Here is a 17683-nt window from a genome sequence, read left to right on the forward strand (position 1 = left end):
TGTGCCATCTCCTACTGGTTTTATTTTACTGGAGAACCCTAATACACTTCTTTCTTGTCATCATGTGACGTATATTGAATATTTTAAACTGCATTTGTCACAGGATTTTGAAAACATGATCATTTGTTTCATCCCCTCTTCCTCTGCAGCAAGAATCTCAATTCATTTTGCCCATCGTCTTCACCAGAGCAGCATAGTTGCCTCTCCCCTCGTCAGATTTAAAAGGTTCCTGTGATTTAGGGCCTTCCAGCACCCCTCAGGAAGCCTGACAATGAAGAGGAATTATTGATGAATGTGGAAAGGCCAGGGGTGGGCATTCATTTTTAATGACTGCACTCCTTCCCTTGACTAAATGGAATCAATCGTTCCTGCCTGAATTTCATCCATTCATCATGCTCTCACAGTGGCTGACACACAGTAGGAACTCAGTATTTATTTGTTGGATAAATTTTTAAAAAGATATAACTTACTTGTATCACTAAATTTTGTATATGAAGTAAAATATGGATGTCTGAGAAAATAGCACAATTGAGTTTATAGAAGAAAAAAGTGCAGGTAGAGATTAAAGGTCAAATACTGCCTTTTGTCATCTAATTATCCAGACTGTCAACAAGTCCAGTCTTCTTGAAAATAAGGAGCATCCTGCCTTGCTAGTTGCCATCAGTGGCAAATTCTGTTGGGTGCCAAAGCCGACAGCCCCTCGACTGCCCAGGCTCCTTCCTCACTGACACTCCCCAGGCCTGGTCAGAGTGGCATGGGTCTGTGACTCAGCCCTGGCCAACGAGACCTGAGGGACTGAATCTCTGTTGGGGGTTTCTGGGAAAAGTTTTACTTGCTAATAAAAAGGGACATGTGGCAGGAAAAACTGCCCCTGTTTTTCACCATCGTCATCACGTTTGCATGAGACACCTGGAATTGCCACAGTCACACTGTGAGGAGGCTCATGGGGAGAGACCTGCAGACAGGCTGAGACGAGCGCAGAAAGATGGCAGCACCTGCGTCCCTGGTGGCATCTTTAAGCCATTGAAAAAGCTGACTCTGCAACCTTCCCGCTTTGTTCTGGACTTCCTGCTCAGTAAGATGAGACGAAAACCCCTACGGCTTAAGCCACTTTTAGTGGGATTTTCTGCTATGAACAGTGGAAAGCAACCCAACCGATACCCATGACCACCACCCTTATTTTATTTCCCTGGCTTTCTGTTGGCCTTGCCCCCCTTCTGGCCCTTTCTCCAGGGCCGACTGTCAAAATGCCCAGCTCTCTGATGAAAATACCACCATGGCTCCCTTCAACCCATTGCAAGAAGTCCAGGCCCTTACCTCAACCACAAAGTCTTCCCCAGACCCTGCACATGCAAGCTCACTGTCAAGGACACCCTGCAGGGTGATCCGGGAGAGACGTCCACGCATGTGATAGCCATCTGAGGTTGGCTCTAGTAAATGACCACAACACTGTCGGCTTACAACAATAGAAATTTCTCACAGTTCTGGAAGCCGGAAGTTCAAAATCAGTATCACTGGGTCAAAAATCAAGGTTTTAACAGGCCCATGCTCCTTTTGGAGGCTAAGCCTCCAAACAATCCATTATTGTTTTTTTCTGGCACTAGTGGCTGCTGGCATTCCTTGGTTTGCGGCCTCATTACTCCAATCTTCAAAGCATTTTCAACTCTCTACTCTGCCTTCATCTCTACGTGTAAAAAATCTCCCTCTGCCCCTCTGTTGGATGCACACCCACCTCTCTGTGCACACCACCTCCTCTCTGGAAGAAGCTTTCTCTGGGAAAGGGGAACTAGGGAAGTGAGGATAAGAGGTGAGAGGAAGACGCGGTCTTTACTATATACACATTTGCACTGTAAGCATTTTGTTTAAAATTATTATAAAACTTCCAATAACTGTTATATCAATTTGCAACCTAATATTCCTGAATGGAATTTTTTTTACACATGCTCTGTCTTAGGCCAGGTCCCCCAGAAGCGGACCCTAAGACAAGCATTCATGTGCAAGTCACTTATTAAGGAAGTGCTGCCAGTGAGGGAGCAGGGGAAGTCGGACAACAAAGGGAAGCAGCCCAACAAGCACACAATTGTAAGAACATCCCGTGACCAGTGGCTTCATCTGATCCCGAGGGGAGCTCTGAGGGGTGACTTATGCTCAGAGTTGTCCCCATCTGAGGCCAGGGAGCGGGGCTTTCCAACACCCACCCTCCTCACAGTGTGACTGTGGCAATTCCAGGTGTCTGATTGACAAGGACCACCCCAGGGGCACTTGTGGCTCTTGTTGCCTAAAGCAGGGCAGGTTCCGGGAGCTCAGGAGCAGGGCTCTGCTAAGAGGCACAGGTGCTGCCTGTGGGAGCTTTTTACAGTGGTGAAAGGAAGCCCTGGCATCCAGAAGATCACCGACATTATCCATTATGTGTTCTGATTGTGAAAAAATAATTAATAGATGTGCTTTCTCTTCCAGCTGGCCTCTGCTCCTGTCACTTCCCACAGGAAGTGGCAGAAAGACCTAGCCACTTCTTCTGTAGGATGTCTTCTTCCCCAGGCTCCTTGATGTGTCGGGCCTCAGCAAATGCCCCTTTGCATCCTTGTTCCTGGACAACAAGGAGCAGTCACTCTCTCTGACCCTGTGGAGTGTCCCAGTTCCCTAAGAGTTCTGTTATGGAACCTCTAATCTCCACCATCTCAAATGGTTTTCATTCTTATGGAACCTTCCATGGAGTAAGTCCAGCCCACCTGCCCCACTGGGGCATCATCTCTGCATCCTGCCACTGCCACAAGCCACACACATTTCAGAACCCCCAGGCCAAGTGGCTACGGCCAAGGAGGAGGCAGAGAGAAAATTCTGGCTAAGAAAATAAAAGAGGGACAGATAGCCATCTTAGGCTCCACTATCCGAGGACAGGGTCAAAGCTTCAGATCACAAGTGAGGACTCAATAATCAGATTGCAGCTTTTTGGGATCGCTATTTCTAAATGCAATCTTTTCCCCATCATTATCGGAAGAGAAATGCCTTATCTGGGGAACACAAACTGTACAAATGAAGCTTTTCTCTCTGAAGTTCCAAACAGCAGAAAAGCACTAGAGGTCCTCTCCAGAAATGAGGAAAAATAATTTCAAAAGTTCAGGGGAAAGTTTAATATGGCCCCATGGCAAGAAATACTCACAGAGACACTGGCTCCAGGTGGACATGTCACCCTAAAATACAAGCTGGAGGCAACTAAGGAAAACCACTGTGGCTGTGGAGAAGGATGAGTTTGAATGTACAAGGACAGAGTGGGTACCTGAACCTCCAGGGATGGTGACAAAAGTGAGGTAAATCCAAAAGGAGGAAGACTGAGCCTGGAATGAGCTGGGGTGTGCAGCTGGCATGAGGTATACACATATGCACCTAACCCTGGAATGAGATGAGATATGCGAGCTACGTATGTGCATGTGTGCACATGTATAGACACCCCGTTCAAAATCATGCTCAAAGCAGCTGCACAAGAAAAGAATATGTTCAAGACAATAAAAGTGGAATTATTCAACTCCTATTTTACTTTCTCATCTATAAGGAGATACAGCTAAAGTCTAAGAGATTGTGAAGTTTTCTCCCCATTAATGGCATCACAGTATTTGCATCTGTATTCATCAGGATTCTCCCGAGAAAGAGAATCAGTAGGTTATCTTGCATCTAGAAAGATTTATTTTGAGGAACTGGCTTACGTAGCTGTGGAGGATGTGAAGTCCAAAGTTTGCAGGGTAGCCCAGTAGGCTAGAAATTCTAGCAGGAGTCAGTGTTGCAGTCTTGAGTCTGGAGGCTGAATTCCTTCCTCTTTGGGGACCTCAGTCTTTTTTCTTAAGGCCTTCAACTGATTGGATGAGGTCCGCTCACATTATAAAGGGTATATGCTTCTACTGAGTTGAATGTTAATCACATCTATGAATACTTTCATAGCAACATCTAGATTGGTGTTTGATCAAGTAACTGAGTACCATAGCCCAGCGAAGTTGACATAAAATGAACCATTACAGGATCATTCTGCAACTTAGTTTTCTTGCTTAATGTTTCCTGTAATTCATTCCATGTCAGCTTGTACAGAATGACCTCATCTATAATAAGAATGTATTATCCTTTGTTTAACCATTTCCCTACTGATGGACGTGAACACTGTTACCTTTTTTGATATTACAAATAATGCTGAGATAATATCCTTGTCCATGCCTTCTTGTGAACACAAGCATTTGTTTCTTTAGAAGAGATGGACATGAAGTATGAAATTGTTGAGTCATGGATGGGGTGGGCATTTCAAATTGTTAACAGATGTTGGCAATTTGCCCTCCAAAGCAAACTTGAAAATTTTAAATGAGCTCAAGCTGAGATGAACTACATTTTTTAAAGCAAAAGGCAGTCATCCATACATTCTATTCTGTACACAGGTGTGTAACTGTCAAGGTGAGTGGCACACAAAAATTTGATGAAAGTCAAAGTACTGAGAGAGAGCGAGCTGCTAAAACAGATCTGAAGCTGTTCTGACCTCGTCCCTCACCTGTGCTATGATTTGCGTTGAGGTGGGAAGGGATGGAGATGCGGCCTGGGAGGGGTTTAGGTGTTGATTCCTGGTCCCTTCATGGGAGTGATTATTCACAAGAAAATCATCCCTATCACAGGAAAAAGGCAGAGAACTGCTGTCTTTGGCACTAAAGACTATGCTCTCAGAACCAAAATAATTATCTTGGAGAAACTGGCAATAAAAAAAAAAAAGCCAGATGGTTTAAAAAGAACAAATATTGGCTCCCTTGTGAATTCTAGAAACCATAGAAATTGATGTTACTCCCTGGCAAATCCTAGAGTGGATTCTTAAAATGATGGTTGGAAGCCTTTGAAAACAAAAGCTTGAGCCCCAGAAACCTGCAGAAGTTCATGAAGAACAAGCGAGACCTAATGTGTTGTTACACAGGATTATGGGACGGGGTTACAGGCCAGAGCAGGTTTCAGTTACAGAAAAGCATCCCACCAAAGCTTTCATGTAAATACAATGGGGGAATGGAGGGTGGAACAACAGGGCCACCTGAATCCACTGCAGAATGGTTTGGGTTAGCATCAGGCACTGGAGGAGAGATTCCTGCAGTGCGCCAAGGACTGTGTCCTTGATCCAGGCTGTTTGCCATTGAGACCATTCAGGAGCCACCATACATGTGAAACCTTCAGGGAAGCCAAGGCTGGAAGATCCCCAGAATGAAGAATGATATAAACATGATCAGAAATGTCTTGACAGGCTGGGGAAATGGGCGGAAGCAAACAGAATGAGATAAAATGGGAGTCAGTTCAACAAAGACTGAATACGCAGGCAGACAATGGAGAAAAGCTGACTCCAGAGCCTCATGACAAAGTCTGTGGGGTTGCAGATGCTGTCATCATGCCCCAAAGTCATTCTACCTGCAGCTCTACTCACAAGTCCAAGTCCACCTTGACAGAAGTCAAGTCTTTGCAGGCAGCAGCTGCTTTCTAGGATGCTCATGCCCTTCTGACCTCACTAACTGAGCATGGCAAGGGTGAGCTGTATGTGTTTATATGGTTAGACCCATTATCCTAATTACATGTCTTAATTTAAATGATTTAAAAGCATAAAAACTATAAGTGCAAAAAAAAGTTGTTTCTCAAAAAACGAAGTTGAATTCCTTGAAGAGACTCCACAAAGAACAATCACTAAAAGGTAAAAACTGTGGTTGAATTAGGTATATGTAGGAGTGGGGTGGGGGGACTAGAAAGACTAGAAAAAAAAAAAAAAAACAGAAGGATTCTGCAGTCAGATTCCATTGTTACTTTAAAGAAACTGACACTGGACATTGTAGATAGCACACTTTGGGTGTGGTTTACCTGAGAAAGATGAAGTAGAATGTTACTTGAGCAGACACTGAAAAAGACTGGCAAACGGCATGTATTTACATACTTTACATTAAAATAAAATGTAAGATAGGAATCTGATTTTCTTTGGGTCTCTTTGACTTTTTCAATTAACCCACCAGCCATCATACCAACTGCATCAGCTATAAATGCTTTTTCTACTGTCTTATGTTCAATTCTGGCACCAAATTTCACAGTAAGCACTGATGTTCTAGAATATATTCCAGGAAGAGGGATAAACATGGAAAAAGCTCGATGGCTCAAGCAGCGCCTGGTGGTGTCTGTAAGGTCTGATGGGTGTCAGGCTCAAAGATACACAGATTCACAGGGAAGAAGAGGGTCTCTGTATTTTGTTCTTTACCTATTCACCTATGTAGTGTTTTCCTTTCCTTTCCAAAAATTACCCCTTCTGCTCACACACTAGACTGTAAACTCAAAGAAAGTAAACAAAATACCTATTACAAATGCCCTATGGATAGACATTTATCTTACAACTGCCTTTAATTTTAGGCTATAGGTTTCCAACTGATCAAAATGCAATTATTTGCATTTGACTCTACAGGTTCCCTAGCCCAACCTCCTCTGTGCTTTTAGCATCAGACGAAGGCAATGCAGGGAGGATCTGTCTCACCTACGATACCAAGTGACTGACGCAGAAAGCAGTACGTAGCGAGGGCTTACTCTGTGCTAGGTTCTACATTCACAACTTGTTAATATAGTTTCTCTTTTAATTCTCATCAGCTTTGAGAGGTTGCTACCACTATCCCCATTTATACAACCGAAAATAGAAAAACAGTGGAGGGGGCGGTTTACTTTTCACATACTCCATTACTCAGCTGGGAATTAGAGAGGCAGGATGCACACTCAGGCCAGACTCTGGAATCTACGTTCTTTTGCCAACATGCTACACTGTCCGCACACTATGTTTTCATGTGTGCATATGCGTGTGTGCGTGCACAATGCACGTGCAGAGAGAAGGAAGCCGGTGAGACAAGGTGGAATTGGAATGGCACATCTACACAGAGCTGGGGAATCAGCACAGGGGAAGTAAGGAGGCTGGAGAGGGACAGACCAGTTCCCACTGTGAGACATGAGAAAGAGCTGGTCAGGGACGTTTTGTGGTCAGAGCCCTAGGGATTACAGGCCTGCCTGGGAGGACAGTGGTTACCAGAAAATCAGGGTCAACCAGAAGCCAAAAGGGACCTGCTCAGGGCTTAAAAAGGAAAAATCTTTCCCAGAGGCTGAAAGGGTGGGGAAAAGAAGTAGCTGGGTCTCGAGGGTAGAAGGCGTGAGAGCTGGAAAAATACCCCCAGCCTTAGAGAGGGGCAGGCAGGAGAGGAGAGGTCTGTGAGCAAGAGTCAGGGTCTGATGGAGCCTCTTCAAAGAGCTGAGCTGAGGGCGAACATATCCTGGATTGGACACTGCTGGGCTGTGCTGGTAGCAGAGCTATCTATATTTGGTGCCCCTAAGACAGGGATTCTCAAGGTGGGGTTCACATACCAGCACCATCAGCTCACTTGAAAATGTTTTAGAAATGCAAATTCTTGGGCCCCATCTCAGAGCCACTGTTATAGACTTAATGTTTTATATCCTCCCAAAATACATACATTGAGGCTCTAGACCCTAGCGTGGCTGTATTTGGAGATGGGGCCTCTACAGAAGTGATTAAAGTTAAATGAAGTCATAAGGGTGGGGCCCTGATCCAACAGAATTAGTGTCCTTCTAAGAAGAGACACCAGAGAGGCCCCCTCCCACCTTTGCATGCTCAGAGGCAAGGCCATGTGAGGCTACAACGAGAAGGAAGCCATCTGCAAGCCAGGAAGAGACCCCTCACCAGAAACCAAACCCTGCCAGAACCTTGATCTTGGACTTTTCAGCCTCCAGAACTGACAGGAAATAAATTTCTGTTGTCTAATCCATCTAGTATGGTATTTTGTTATGGTAGCCCAAGCAGACGAAGACTTCTATTAAACAGGAAACTAGGAGTACAGCCTGGATACCTGTGTTTTAAAAAGCTCTCCAGGTGATACTGATACAAGCTCAATTTTGAGAAACACTAGTCTACCTTGGGCTGAACCAAAAAGCTGAATCAGAAAGGACAAATAAGTAACAATGATAGATTACAACAGGAGCTGTGACAGGCTCATGCCCAGAGTTATGAGAACACAGAGGAGGGGTCTTTCACCCTGCAGGAGGTGACCTAAGAGCTGACTCCTGAAGGTTGCTTCCACCAGCTGCAAAGAGGAAGAGAAACCCATAAACCAAGGAATGCAGTCTTGCCACAAGATCTCTCGTCCATCTGCTCTCAGAAGATGTCACTCTCAGAAGCTGTGTTAGCCTCAATCCATGGAGCAGAATCTTGAGAGCACTGAGCAGCACTGGCAGTGAGGCTGAAGGTACGGAGGATGCCCAAGTCACCTCTTTTGACACAGTTCTGTCCCCCAGGTGTTGGCACTCCAGGCCTCTGATGGGAACGGCAGCCTTGACAATCTCAGAAATGCCTTCAGGTCTGTCTTTCACCGTCTTGGTGAATAGCACACAGCCTCCTTCCACCAGCACCAATCTCCCTATCAAACAGTAGCTTGGCCAACCTTGGTTTTCTCTCCTGAATACACTTTTTCATTCTTGACAACAAAGCCAGGCTGAGAATTTTCCAAATCTTTTAAGTTCTGCTTCCCCTTTCATTATAAACTCCATTTTCAGTTTGTTTCTCTCTTCCTGCATTTTCCCGTCAGCAGCCGAGAGCAGCTACACTGCACCCTGACACTTGGCTTAGAGATTTCTCCCACCAAATATCCTAGTTCATCCCTCTTTGGTTCTGCCTTCCACAAAGCACTAGGACATGAACACAATTCAGCCAAGTTCTCTGCCACTTTATAACAAGGATGGCCTTTCCTCCAGGTTCCAATACCTCGTTCCTCATCTAAGACCTCATTAGAATGGCCTTTACCATCCATAATTCTACCAGCATTCTGATCATGACTACTTAGATAATTTCTGAGAAGTCTGAGGCTCTCTCTACAGCTCTTCTCTTCTTCTGAGCCCTCAACAGAATCACCTTAACACTCCATTCACAGCGATCTAGGCTCTTTCTAACATGTATCTCCAAACTCTTCCGCTGTCTACCCATTACCCAGTTCCAAAGTCATTTCCATGCTTTCACATATTTGTTCCAGCCACAGCCCCACTTCTTGGTACCAATTTCTGTTGCAGTGGGTTCCTACTGCTGTAATAACATACCACAGGCTGGGTAATTTATAAACAATAATAATTTATTTCTCACATTTCTGAAGGCTGGCAAGTCCAAGATCAGGCCTCTTGACACTGACCAATAGGTTCAGTGTCTGGCAAAGGCCCATTCCTCATAGATGGTGCCAGGTAGGTGTCCCTGCATGGTGCAAGGTGGAAGGCCAAAAAGGGGAGGCAGTGTCTGAAGCCTCTTTTCTAAGGGAATTCATCCCATCCACGAGGGCAGAGCCTTCCCAGCCTCATCATTCCCACGGTCCCACCTTTCAAATCCACCATCTTGTGGGGTACAATTTCAACATGAATCATGGAGGACAACAAACGTTCAAGCCACAGCAGAGGCTCATGCTACTAAAGGGAGCAGGAGTCAGCGTCAACTGCGTGAAATTTGGGGATGCTCCAGAATCACCAAAGGAAACAGCAAGTTTGATGACTTGTACAGGGAAACTTGGTGAACAACAACATCAAAACCATCAATTCACTGTCATCATGCTCATGAAAATTAAGAAAAATTTGTTTCTGCCTAACTGGATACTAGCCACACTGTTATATTATAATGTGAAATGTAGTAAGACAATGGCCCATCCAGGCTATGCTAGTAAATGCTTACAACAGGCTCTCCAGGTGAAAGAAAACCCAATTTCTAGAGTTTGCCAATTCCCATGGTGTAAATACTTCCACCATGGACAGTTTCAAACTACCAATGTACTTTCACTGAATAAGAAGTTGGAAACAGATATACAGAACTGGCTGAGATGGTGCATACCACTGGGCCTGTCACAGTTCTTCAATATCCACTTTTTCCCAAAAAGATTCCTGGGGAAAAGCCAAGGCAGCATTCCTGAAATGGGAAGGGCTCCGCAAACATCATTGCAGCATAAAAATAACAGGTAAAGAGGAAAAATGTTTAGACATCTGAGAAATAAAGAAAATTGACGAACCTACTGGAAACCAATCTGCATATTGAGGAAAAGTTTCTGAATTAATGCTCATCTTTCCTGTAGTAACTTCTTAACCCATAAAATTGACCTTTTTTTGAATTAAAAAGAAGAAGACTGTGTCCTTATTTTAGCTTTAACCCTGTCTTCCTCCACAAACATTTTGTATAGTATCCATTCGCTTCAGTTACACATCAAGATCACAGTTAGCTTCAAAGGCTGAAGAAAGACAAGTCATTGGGGCGCTTTTCCCTTCACCCATGTCATTCAATCACACAAGACCAGAGACATCTGGTGACAGTGGCGTCTGTACCCTGCTTCTTAAAACGGAGCGAGCCTCACCACCTCCTGCAGGTCTTGCTAAAATGCAGACTGCCAGGCCCCACCCCCAGGGGGTTCAGCAGATCTGGAGTGGGGCCCAGGAGTCTTCATTTCTAACAGCTTCCCACATGATGCGGATGCTACTGGTCCTGGAGTCACACTGATTTTTAAGAACCATTTTATAGTTGGTTTTGGATCACTGCCATCAAGTCATCTTTTTTGAGGAACCACAGAGCCCTCCCTTAACAGCCATTTTAATATACAGACAGCAGGAATTTTACACACGTCCCCATGGCCTGCCAATCACTCGGCACAGGCACATGTTTTGGGTGCAGCCATGCATCACGACTGTTACAGCCAAATGTTACAGAGCAAACTGAATGCTGGCTGCTCAGTCCTTAAGATCCTCAACTCCTGGCATTTCATATTTCACCACCACCTGGAGCCTTCACTCCACCACACATGGTGGGCTGCGTGACCTGCCCAGCTTGCAGTTGAGAAAGGACAGGGTCCTGAGAGGTGCCATGCTCGGCATCTTGGACTGAGCCTTACTTTCTCTGCATTGCACTTCCAGTTAGGAGCATGGACGCTGGAGAGACCATGGGCAGCAGGGTCACACAGGAGTAACTGGTGGAGCTGATCTCACACCAGGTCATCACCTGGTTCCGTCCCTCAGGACTTCTTGCCCCTACGCTAACCAGCGCTGGATGCTGTGATTTTCCAACTCCTGCGTCTGACAATTCCAGTTCATCTGGGTACTCCCTTGCTATCACACTTGCAAGTGGTTACTTCCCATCCCTGTTTAGACACAGGCATGCCCCCAACAGCCTTGCTCCTCACTTCACCCATGCTGGGAACCATTGCAGCTTCAAAGCTGAGTAATAGTGTCCCGGGGGGCATCCAACTCACCCCCCTACCCCATCTCCACCACAATAACCAGGCAAGGGACTGCCTCGAACTTACACTTCTGGCAGGCACAAGGGCGTGGCAAGCAGTGGCTATCTAGAGGGTCCCAGGACCCCACACTCCTCATGAAGAGGTGTATCCATGTCTGTCTTCCCTTGCCCTGGAGAGCCCAGCTTGGCAGAGGCCCTCACAGCAATGGCAATCCTGTATTCTTCCAAAGCATTCAGAAATCAGTTCTCTATGTCCACGTCCAGGCACGATAGCTCATGCCTGTAATCCCAGCACTTTGAGAGGCCAAGACAGGCAGATCACTTGAGGTCAGGAGCTTGAGACCAGCCTGGCCGACATGGTAAAAGGCTGTCTTTACTAAAAATACAAAAATTAGCTGGCGTGGTGGCAGGTGCCTATAGTTCTAGCTACTCTGGAGGTCGAGGCAGGAGAATCGCTTGAACCCAGAAGGTGGAGGTTGCAATGAGTCAAGAATGCATCACTGTACTCCAGCCTAGGCAACAAGAGCGAGACTCCATCTCAAACAAACAAACACTAAGCAATCAGTTCTCTATGTCCAAATAGCTTCTCCCTTTATATCCCAGGCACTGTGTGTACAATAGACTAAAGTCCATGCTTCAACAGTTAGAGAAATGCCTTATAGGTACACACTAGCGAATCTTAGAAGTCAATTAGCTCTTCCAAAGTCCCAGCAGAACACGGTTTGAGGAACTCCCCTGCCCACAGCAATTTGGTGGCCTCATGAGTCAACATTTCTCAAATACATTCTTCAGCACTTAATGTATAATCTTGGACCAGGGACCTAACCTCTCTGTGCCTCGGTTTCCTCATCTATAAAACAGGCAATAACAGTATTTACTTAAAAGGCTTATTGTGAAGATTAAGTGAGCTCACGTGCGTAACTCTGAGGATAGCTGGCAGAGGGAGCCACAGGGTCTGGCTCTGATAACGATGCTGCTCTGATTATTAGAAAAGCCACAAACTATGTGGCCTCATTTATATCACTTAGAGTTGTCAGTTACATGCAAATTAATGAAAGATAACTGTCTGTCCACCAAATGGCCAGGAAGGCATGTGCGATGTGTTTTTCCAGCAGAGAGGGAAGAGCGGGGCCCACACCTACCTGGGGTTGGGAAAAGAGGGAGAATGAAATGACTAAGGGGGCCCTTCTGGGACCTATCAGGTCAACTCCCTCTCAGAAGAAAGCCACAGCTGAGCAACGGCCCCACAGCCAGATTGAACAGGCGGATAAAACAACTGCTGTCCAAACAAAAGAAGCAGGGCTGCCAAGCCCACACTTACTTCCAGGACTGTCCATTGTTCAACCACAATAGCATCGTAGCCCTGTATGGTTTTGCTATCTTCGGTGGAAACAGCTTCAAAGATGAATACTCCATCTGTCAAGCCCTGTAAGGAATCTGGAAAAAGAAAGAGGCGGGTGGGGGGGGGTTTGTAAACCGTCTGTGGCAGAAGTCTTCTAAGCAGTAAACATTTCTACTGCATTCATTAATAATCCCAATCAGAACATCTTTTCAGCATGTTAATTAACGAAGGCACACGCAGCCATAGAGTCTATCTAGCCCTATCAGAATGAATGAGGCTAATTTACCTCACAGTTTTGAATAATATCCTTGATTTTATGAGCCCAAATTTCATTGTTAGCAATCACCATTTGATTTCACGCCTTTACCTTCCTTTTCATGCTCCAGCATCAGGATGCACTGGGGAGAACTTACCCAGGGTAAAACACAGTCATTAGAGACAGTTTTTAGAAGGAAACTATATTTAGGTGAGAGGGTTTTTTTTTTTTTCCTAAAGGGAAGAGATGTAACACACCAGATCTGAGTTTGTCAGACGCATTCTAGATGCGTTAATTCTTGGAAGTTCACGCAATATGGGCTGCTGTCCAGACAACATTTTAGGCAGCTCTTGTCAAGAGGTGCAATTTGGGGGAGGGGGAATTTTCCTAAATAATTTACAAATGGAAATGTTTCCCTGGGCACTGCTCTAGTCAATGTACCAGGTTCTGAGCTCTGTACAACTCGACAAGTAGACATGAAATGTGTAGCATGATTGAGAACTGTCTCAGGTAATGAGGGTAAAAAGAAGTATAGAACAGGTCAGGCCAAGTGGCTCACGCCTGTGATCCCAGCACTTTGGGAGGCTGAGGTGGGCGGATTGCCTGAGCCCAGGAGTTTGAGACCAACCTGGGCAACAAGGTGGAACCCCATCTCTTCTAAAATACAAAAAGTTAGCCGGGCATGGCAGTGTGTGCCTGTAATCCCAGCTACTTGGGAGGTTGAAGCAGAAGAATTGCTTGAAGTGGGGAGGTGGAGGTTGCACTGAGCCAAGATCGCACCACTGCACTCCAGCCTGAGTGACAGAGACTCCGTCTCAAAAAAAAGGAAATATAGAACAGAGTCCCTGCCCCTGCAGAATACACTAAGGGAAGCATCTTTTGCCCCTTTGTTTTGTGCGTGGCTCCTAAATGTCCTAGGTTAATTCTGATAAGGGATGTGGGGAAAGAATGACTTAGAAGCAAGTGGTCTGGGATTAGACTCTATCACAAAAGGTGATGTGACTCTTTCAAGGGCTTGGTCTCTTTTCTATAAAATGTGATTATGGAGAGGCAATCTCTCTTGGTTCCTAGATTCTATGCTATAAACACTGCTCAATCATAATATTATGAACTGAATGGTGTCCTCCCAAAATTCTTATGTTGAAACCCTAACCCTCAATGTGACTGTATTTGGAGACAGAGCCTTTAGGAAGGTAATTAAGGTTAAATAAGGTTCCTAGTCCTCATTTAACTAGAGTCGGATGGGGCCTTAGTCCTATAGGACTTGTGTCCTTATTAGAACAGGAGGAGAAACCAGAGCCCTCTCTCTCCCTCTCCTGGGATGTGTCAAGAGGGAAAGCCACGTGAGAACACAGCAGGAAGGTGGCTCTGTCTACAAGCCAGGAAGACAGCCTCAGCCAGAAAGTGAAGTTGCTGAAACTGTGACCATGGACTTCTAGCCTCTAGAACTGAGAGAAAATAAATGTCTGTTGTTTAAGCCACCCAGTGTGTAGTATTTTGTTATGACAGTCCTGGCAAACTAACACACTTACAAAGCACATTTCAATGATACACTCTTTTAAAAGGACAACTTTTAACAGGACAAATCTATAATAACGTGACCTTTTCCACCCCCCCCCCCCCCACCCCGCCAACACACACACACAGGGAGGAAAGGAATGCAAATTCAGAAAGTCCTCTGAGTCACGCTGGGGTTCCTGGAACTGCCAGTACTTTCTAGGAGTCACAAAGAAAAAGACTGAAAACTGTGAATATATAACAATCTTTAGTTTTTGTCTTCCAACAGACCCCGCAAACAAAAGGTCATCAGCATGAGAAAATTATTTGCAACAACAATAACAAAAATAAAAGCTGTATGTGCTCGCTTTGGCAGCACATATACAAAAATAAAGACTAAGCTTAATATTCTTATATATAAAAAGCTTTAACAGATAGTTAAAAATACTAAAACACCATTAGAAACAAAGGGCATAAACTAGCAACTAATTAGCTCTCTTTCTCTTTCCATGGCCAGTAAACACTGAAAAAAAAATTGTACTCTCTTTTGTTTGTTTGAGGTGGATGGAGTATCACTCTCTCTCTTAGACTGGAGTGCAGTGGCACAATCATGGCTCATTGCAGCCGTAACCTCCTGGTCCAAGTGATCCTCCCACCACAGCCTCCCAAGTAGCTGGGACCATAGGCACATGCCAGCAAACCCAGCTCGTTTTTTTTATTATTTGTAGAGATGGGGGTCTCACTACGTTGCTCAGGCTAGTCTCGGACTGCTGGACTCATGATACTCGGCCTCCCAAAGTGCTGGGATTACAGGCATGAGCCACCACTCCAGGCCTCAACTTCTTTTTTATTTAGCAAGCTGACAAATTTTGAAAAGAAAATTCCCACTGTGGTAAAGGTATGGTGATATGGGAAAGTTTACAGTGCTTAAGGGAATTTTAACTATATAATCTTTCTAAAAAGCAATTTAACAAAGTTGCAGGAGCTTGCCACAAAAGGCCCATCCTCCTTCACCTGGAAATCTCACCTTTCTTGTCTATCCTGAGGTAATAACCTCCAACACCATCAAATATCCACCTACGAGCATTACTTACAAAATGACTTAGACAAACTAAATGTTCAACAATCCAAATATTTAACCATAGAAAAATAGTTAAATTTGGAGATTTATGTACAGTTAATACTAGGCTATCCCTAAAATATCATGGGAATTTAATGATTCAGAAAAATTACTTAGATACAGTATTATGAAGAAAAAAGTGGGATATAAAACTATCATATGAGCTCAATATGGATTTTTATGTTACAAAGGTTTAGACAAACTTTAAGGAAATATACAAAATGCTAGCAGCCGTTATAAGCGGAATTATATACAATTTGAGTTTTCTATTATATCCTTTTCTGCAAGGTTCTTAGCAGGTTAATACAGGTGTAATACAAGTCATTGGACAACACAGGACAATTTCCCTTTTCTCTACAAGGCACTTGAAGGCATAACTAGAATCAAAGAGTTGTTTAAAACTATCGGGAGATGATTTTAGTATAAATATATATATATTTATTATATATCTAAATCTGTAATATTTAGATTATATTTAGTATAATCTAAATAGAAAGAACTTTCCTTAGAGGAGCCAAAAAATGGTCAGATAGGGCCTCAGAAGGGTGAGTGGCATGTTACTGGAGACACTCAAGCTTACCCTGAGTAACCTTCCAGCCATTCATTACTGGGATACCTACTGGGAATCTCTGATGTGCCACATACTCTTGTAGTCACTGGAGACCTCACAAGCCACAAGACAAAGTCCCTGCCACCATGAAGTTTACCTTGCAGTGGAAGAGGAAGACAATAACATAATGTCAGAGGTGATAAGTGCTATAAAAATACCAAGTGGACCAAGGGGAGAGTGTGAAGGTGGACACAGTGGTGGCCGCTATTTTTGAAAAGGGCATCAGGGTAGGGCTCCCCACTTTGAGTGAACTAAGCAAGCAAGGGATTTGGCTCTGCAGGGTTTGAGAGTTTCAGGAGGAAGGGACAGCTGCCTGACACGCAGAGTGAATGAGTGACAGCCAAGGACCAGGTGACTAAATTGACTGGTGGGGAGGCCAGCCACTTAGGGCTCTGCTCATCTCACTTGCTTGGCCAATGCAATATTAGCAGAGGCCAAAAAGCACATGTGTGGTTGAGCTTGGCCTCTTGTGTCTTTGCCAGTACGTTGAGAGGGCGTACTCCAGCTAGCCAGTTGGTTCTAGGGAGACAGGACAAATGGAGCAGAGCTGCTCCAATGGAGCCCAGTTGAGCCTCAACAGAGCTGCTCCAGCCAACCCCAAAATCTGCCAGAGTAAATTGTCACCATTGTAAGCCAATGAGTTCTAAAGTTGTTTGTTACACAGCACTATTGGAGTAACAGCTGACTGACACAATGCCCAACCTAGACCTAACAAACAAGACCACTATACTTTGCTTAGCCTGGGTCCTTATTCCAGAATAATAGGGAGGCCTAAATGGTTCAACAAATCATGGCTATAAGAGTAACAAGCACAGCAGCCTTATCTTGATATTATCCCAACATAAGATAATTCTCCCTTTCAAGTAAGAGCCATATGGGTAAACCAGTAACATGCTCCAGTTTCTTACTTGTCTCCTATCCTGAGAGTCAGTTATCAAACAGCCTCGGCAGGTGCTAAGCTGGCCTCTCTCATCTACTTTGCTGAAAAGTTTCCCCCGATTGCTTATTCCATGGCCTCCTGAGAGACACAGTTTCATAGGTGATCAGGGAAAACCAGCTGCTCTACAGCTAAATCACATCACAAGTATTCTGGAGTCAAAGGCGAGCATGGACCATAGTCCAGCTTACTTTTTAAGTTCTGGGTAATACTCCAGGAGTCCATCTGGAGCCCCTATCACAGTAGGGATGCCCTAAAAGACCCCTTTGAGTAAAGCCTTCCCCAGTCTTGACCTGGGGATACTTGAGACTGGAAGACACTCATTGATTCCATCAGGATTATATCAACACAGCACGTATTTCCTCAAGACTTCTGCAAAAATATATTGTTTCAAATTTCCAAAGCCTCTACTTCCAGATCTTCTCAGTGGAAAACCTCCAAGCCCTTTAAATGTGTCTGCCATATGCTTTAAGTACTTAAGTACCTAATTCAACATAAATTATATGATAGTGTTTAGCCTGCCCATGGCAAGCATGGCAGAGCTGAGGTCCAGAAGAGGGAAGGGGACACTCACAGTCCATCCAGACTTTTTCTCCACCCCCTGCTGGGCTTCCCCTCTTTCCTCCTGAGTCACAGG

The 17683-nt window shown here is 44.7% G+C and overlaps 2 protein-coding genes across 6 annotated transcripts in view; one reads left to right on the plus strand and one right to left on the minus strand.

Moving 5' to 3' along the window:
• The window catches only part of OXNAD1 (oxidoreductase NAD binding domain containing 1), a 108551-nt gene extending 102587 nt beyond the window's left edge, over positions 1-5964 (plus strand). Inside the window, exon 10 of one of the 2 annotated variants that reach the window (XR_012519190.1) lies at positions 150-5964. The gene's annotated coding sequence lies outside the window, so the exon portion shown is untranslated. The remainder of the gene's footprint in view (positions 1-149) is intronic. The other variant, XR_012519191.1, reaches the window with a different exon arrangement.
• Positions 1-17683, minus strand: part of RFTN1 (raftlin, lipid raft linker 1) — a 207440-nt gene that overhangs the window by 31307 nt on the left and 158450 nt on the right. For all 4 annotated transcript variants that reach the window (XM_003924931.4, XM_074405688.1, XM_074405687.1 and 1 more), the window contains exon 7: positions 12606-12721. In XM_003924931.4, coding sequence (XP_003924980.1) covers positions 12606-12721 — 116 coding nt within the window. The remainder of the gene's footprint in view (positions 1-12605; positions 12722-17683) is intronic.

This window comes from Saimiri boliviensis, chromosome 9 (genome assembly GCF_048565385.1).
Source record: "Saimiri boliviensis isolate mSaiBol1 chromosome 9, mSaiBol1.pri, whole genome shotgun sequence".
NCBI lineage: Eukaryota > Metazoa > Chordata > Mammalia > Primates > Cebidae > Saimiri > Saimiri boliviensis.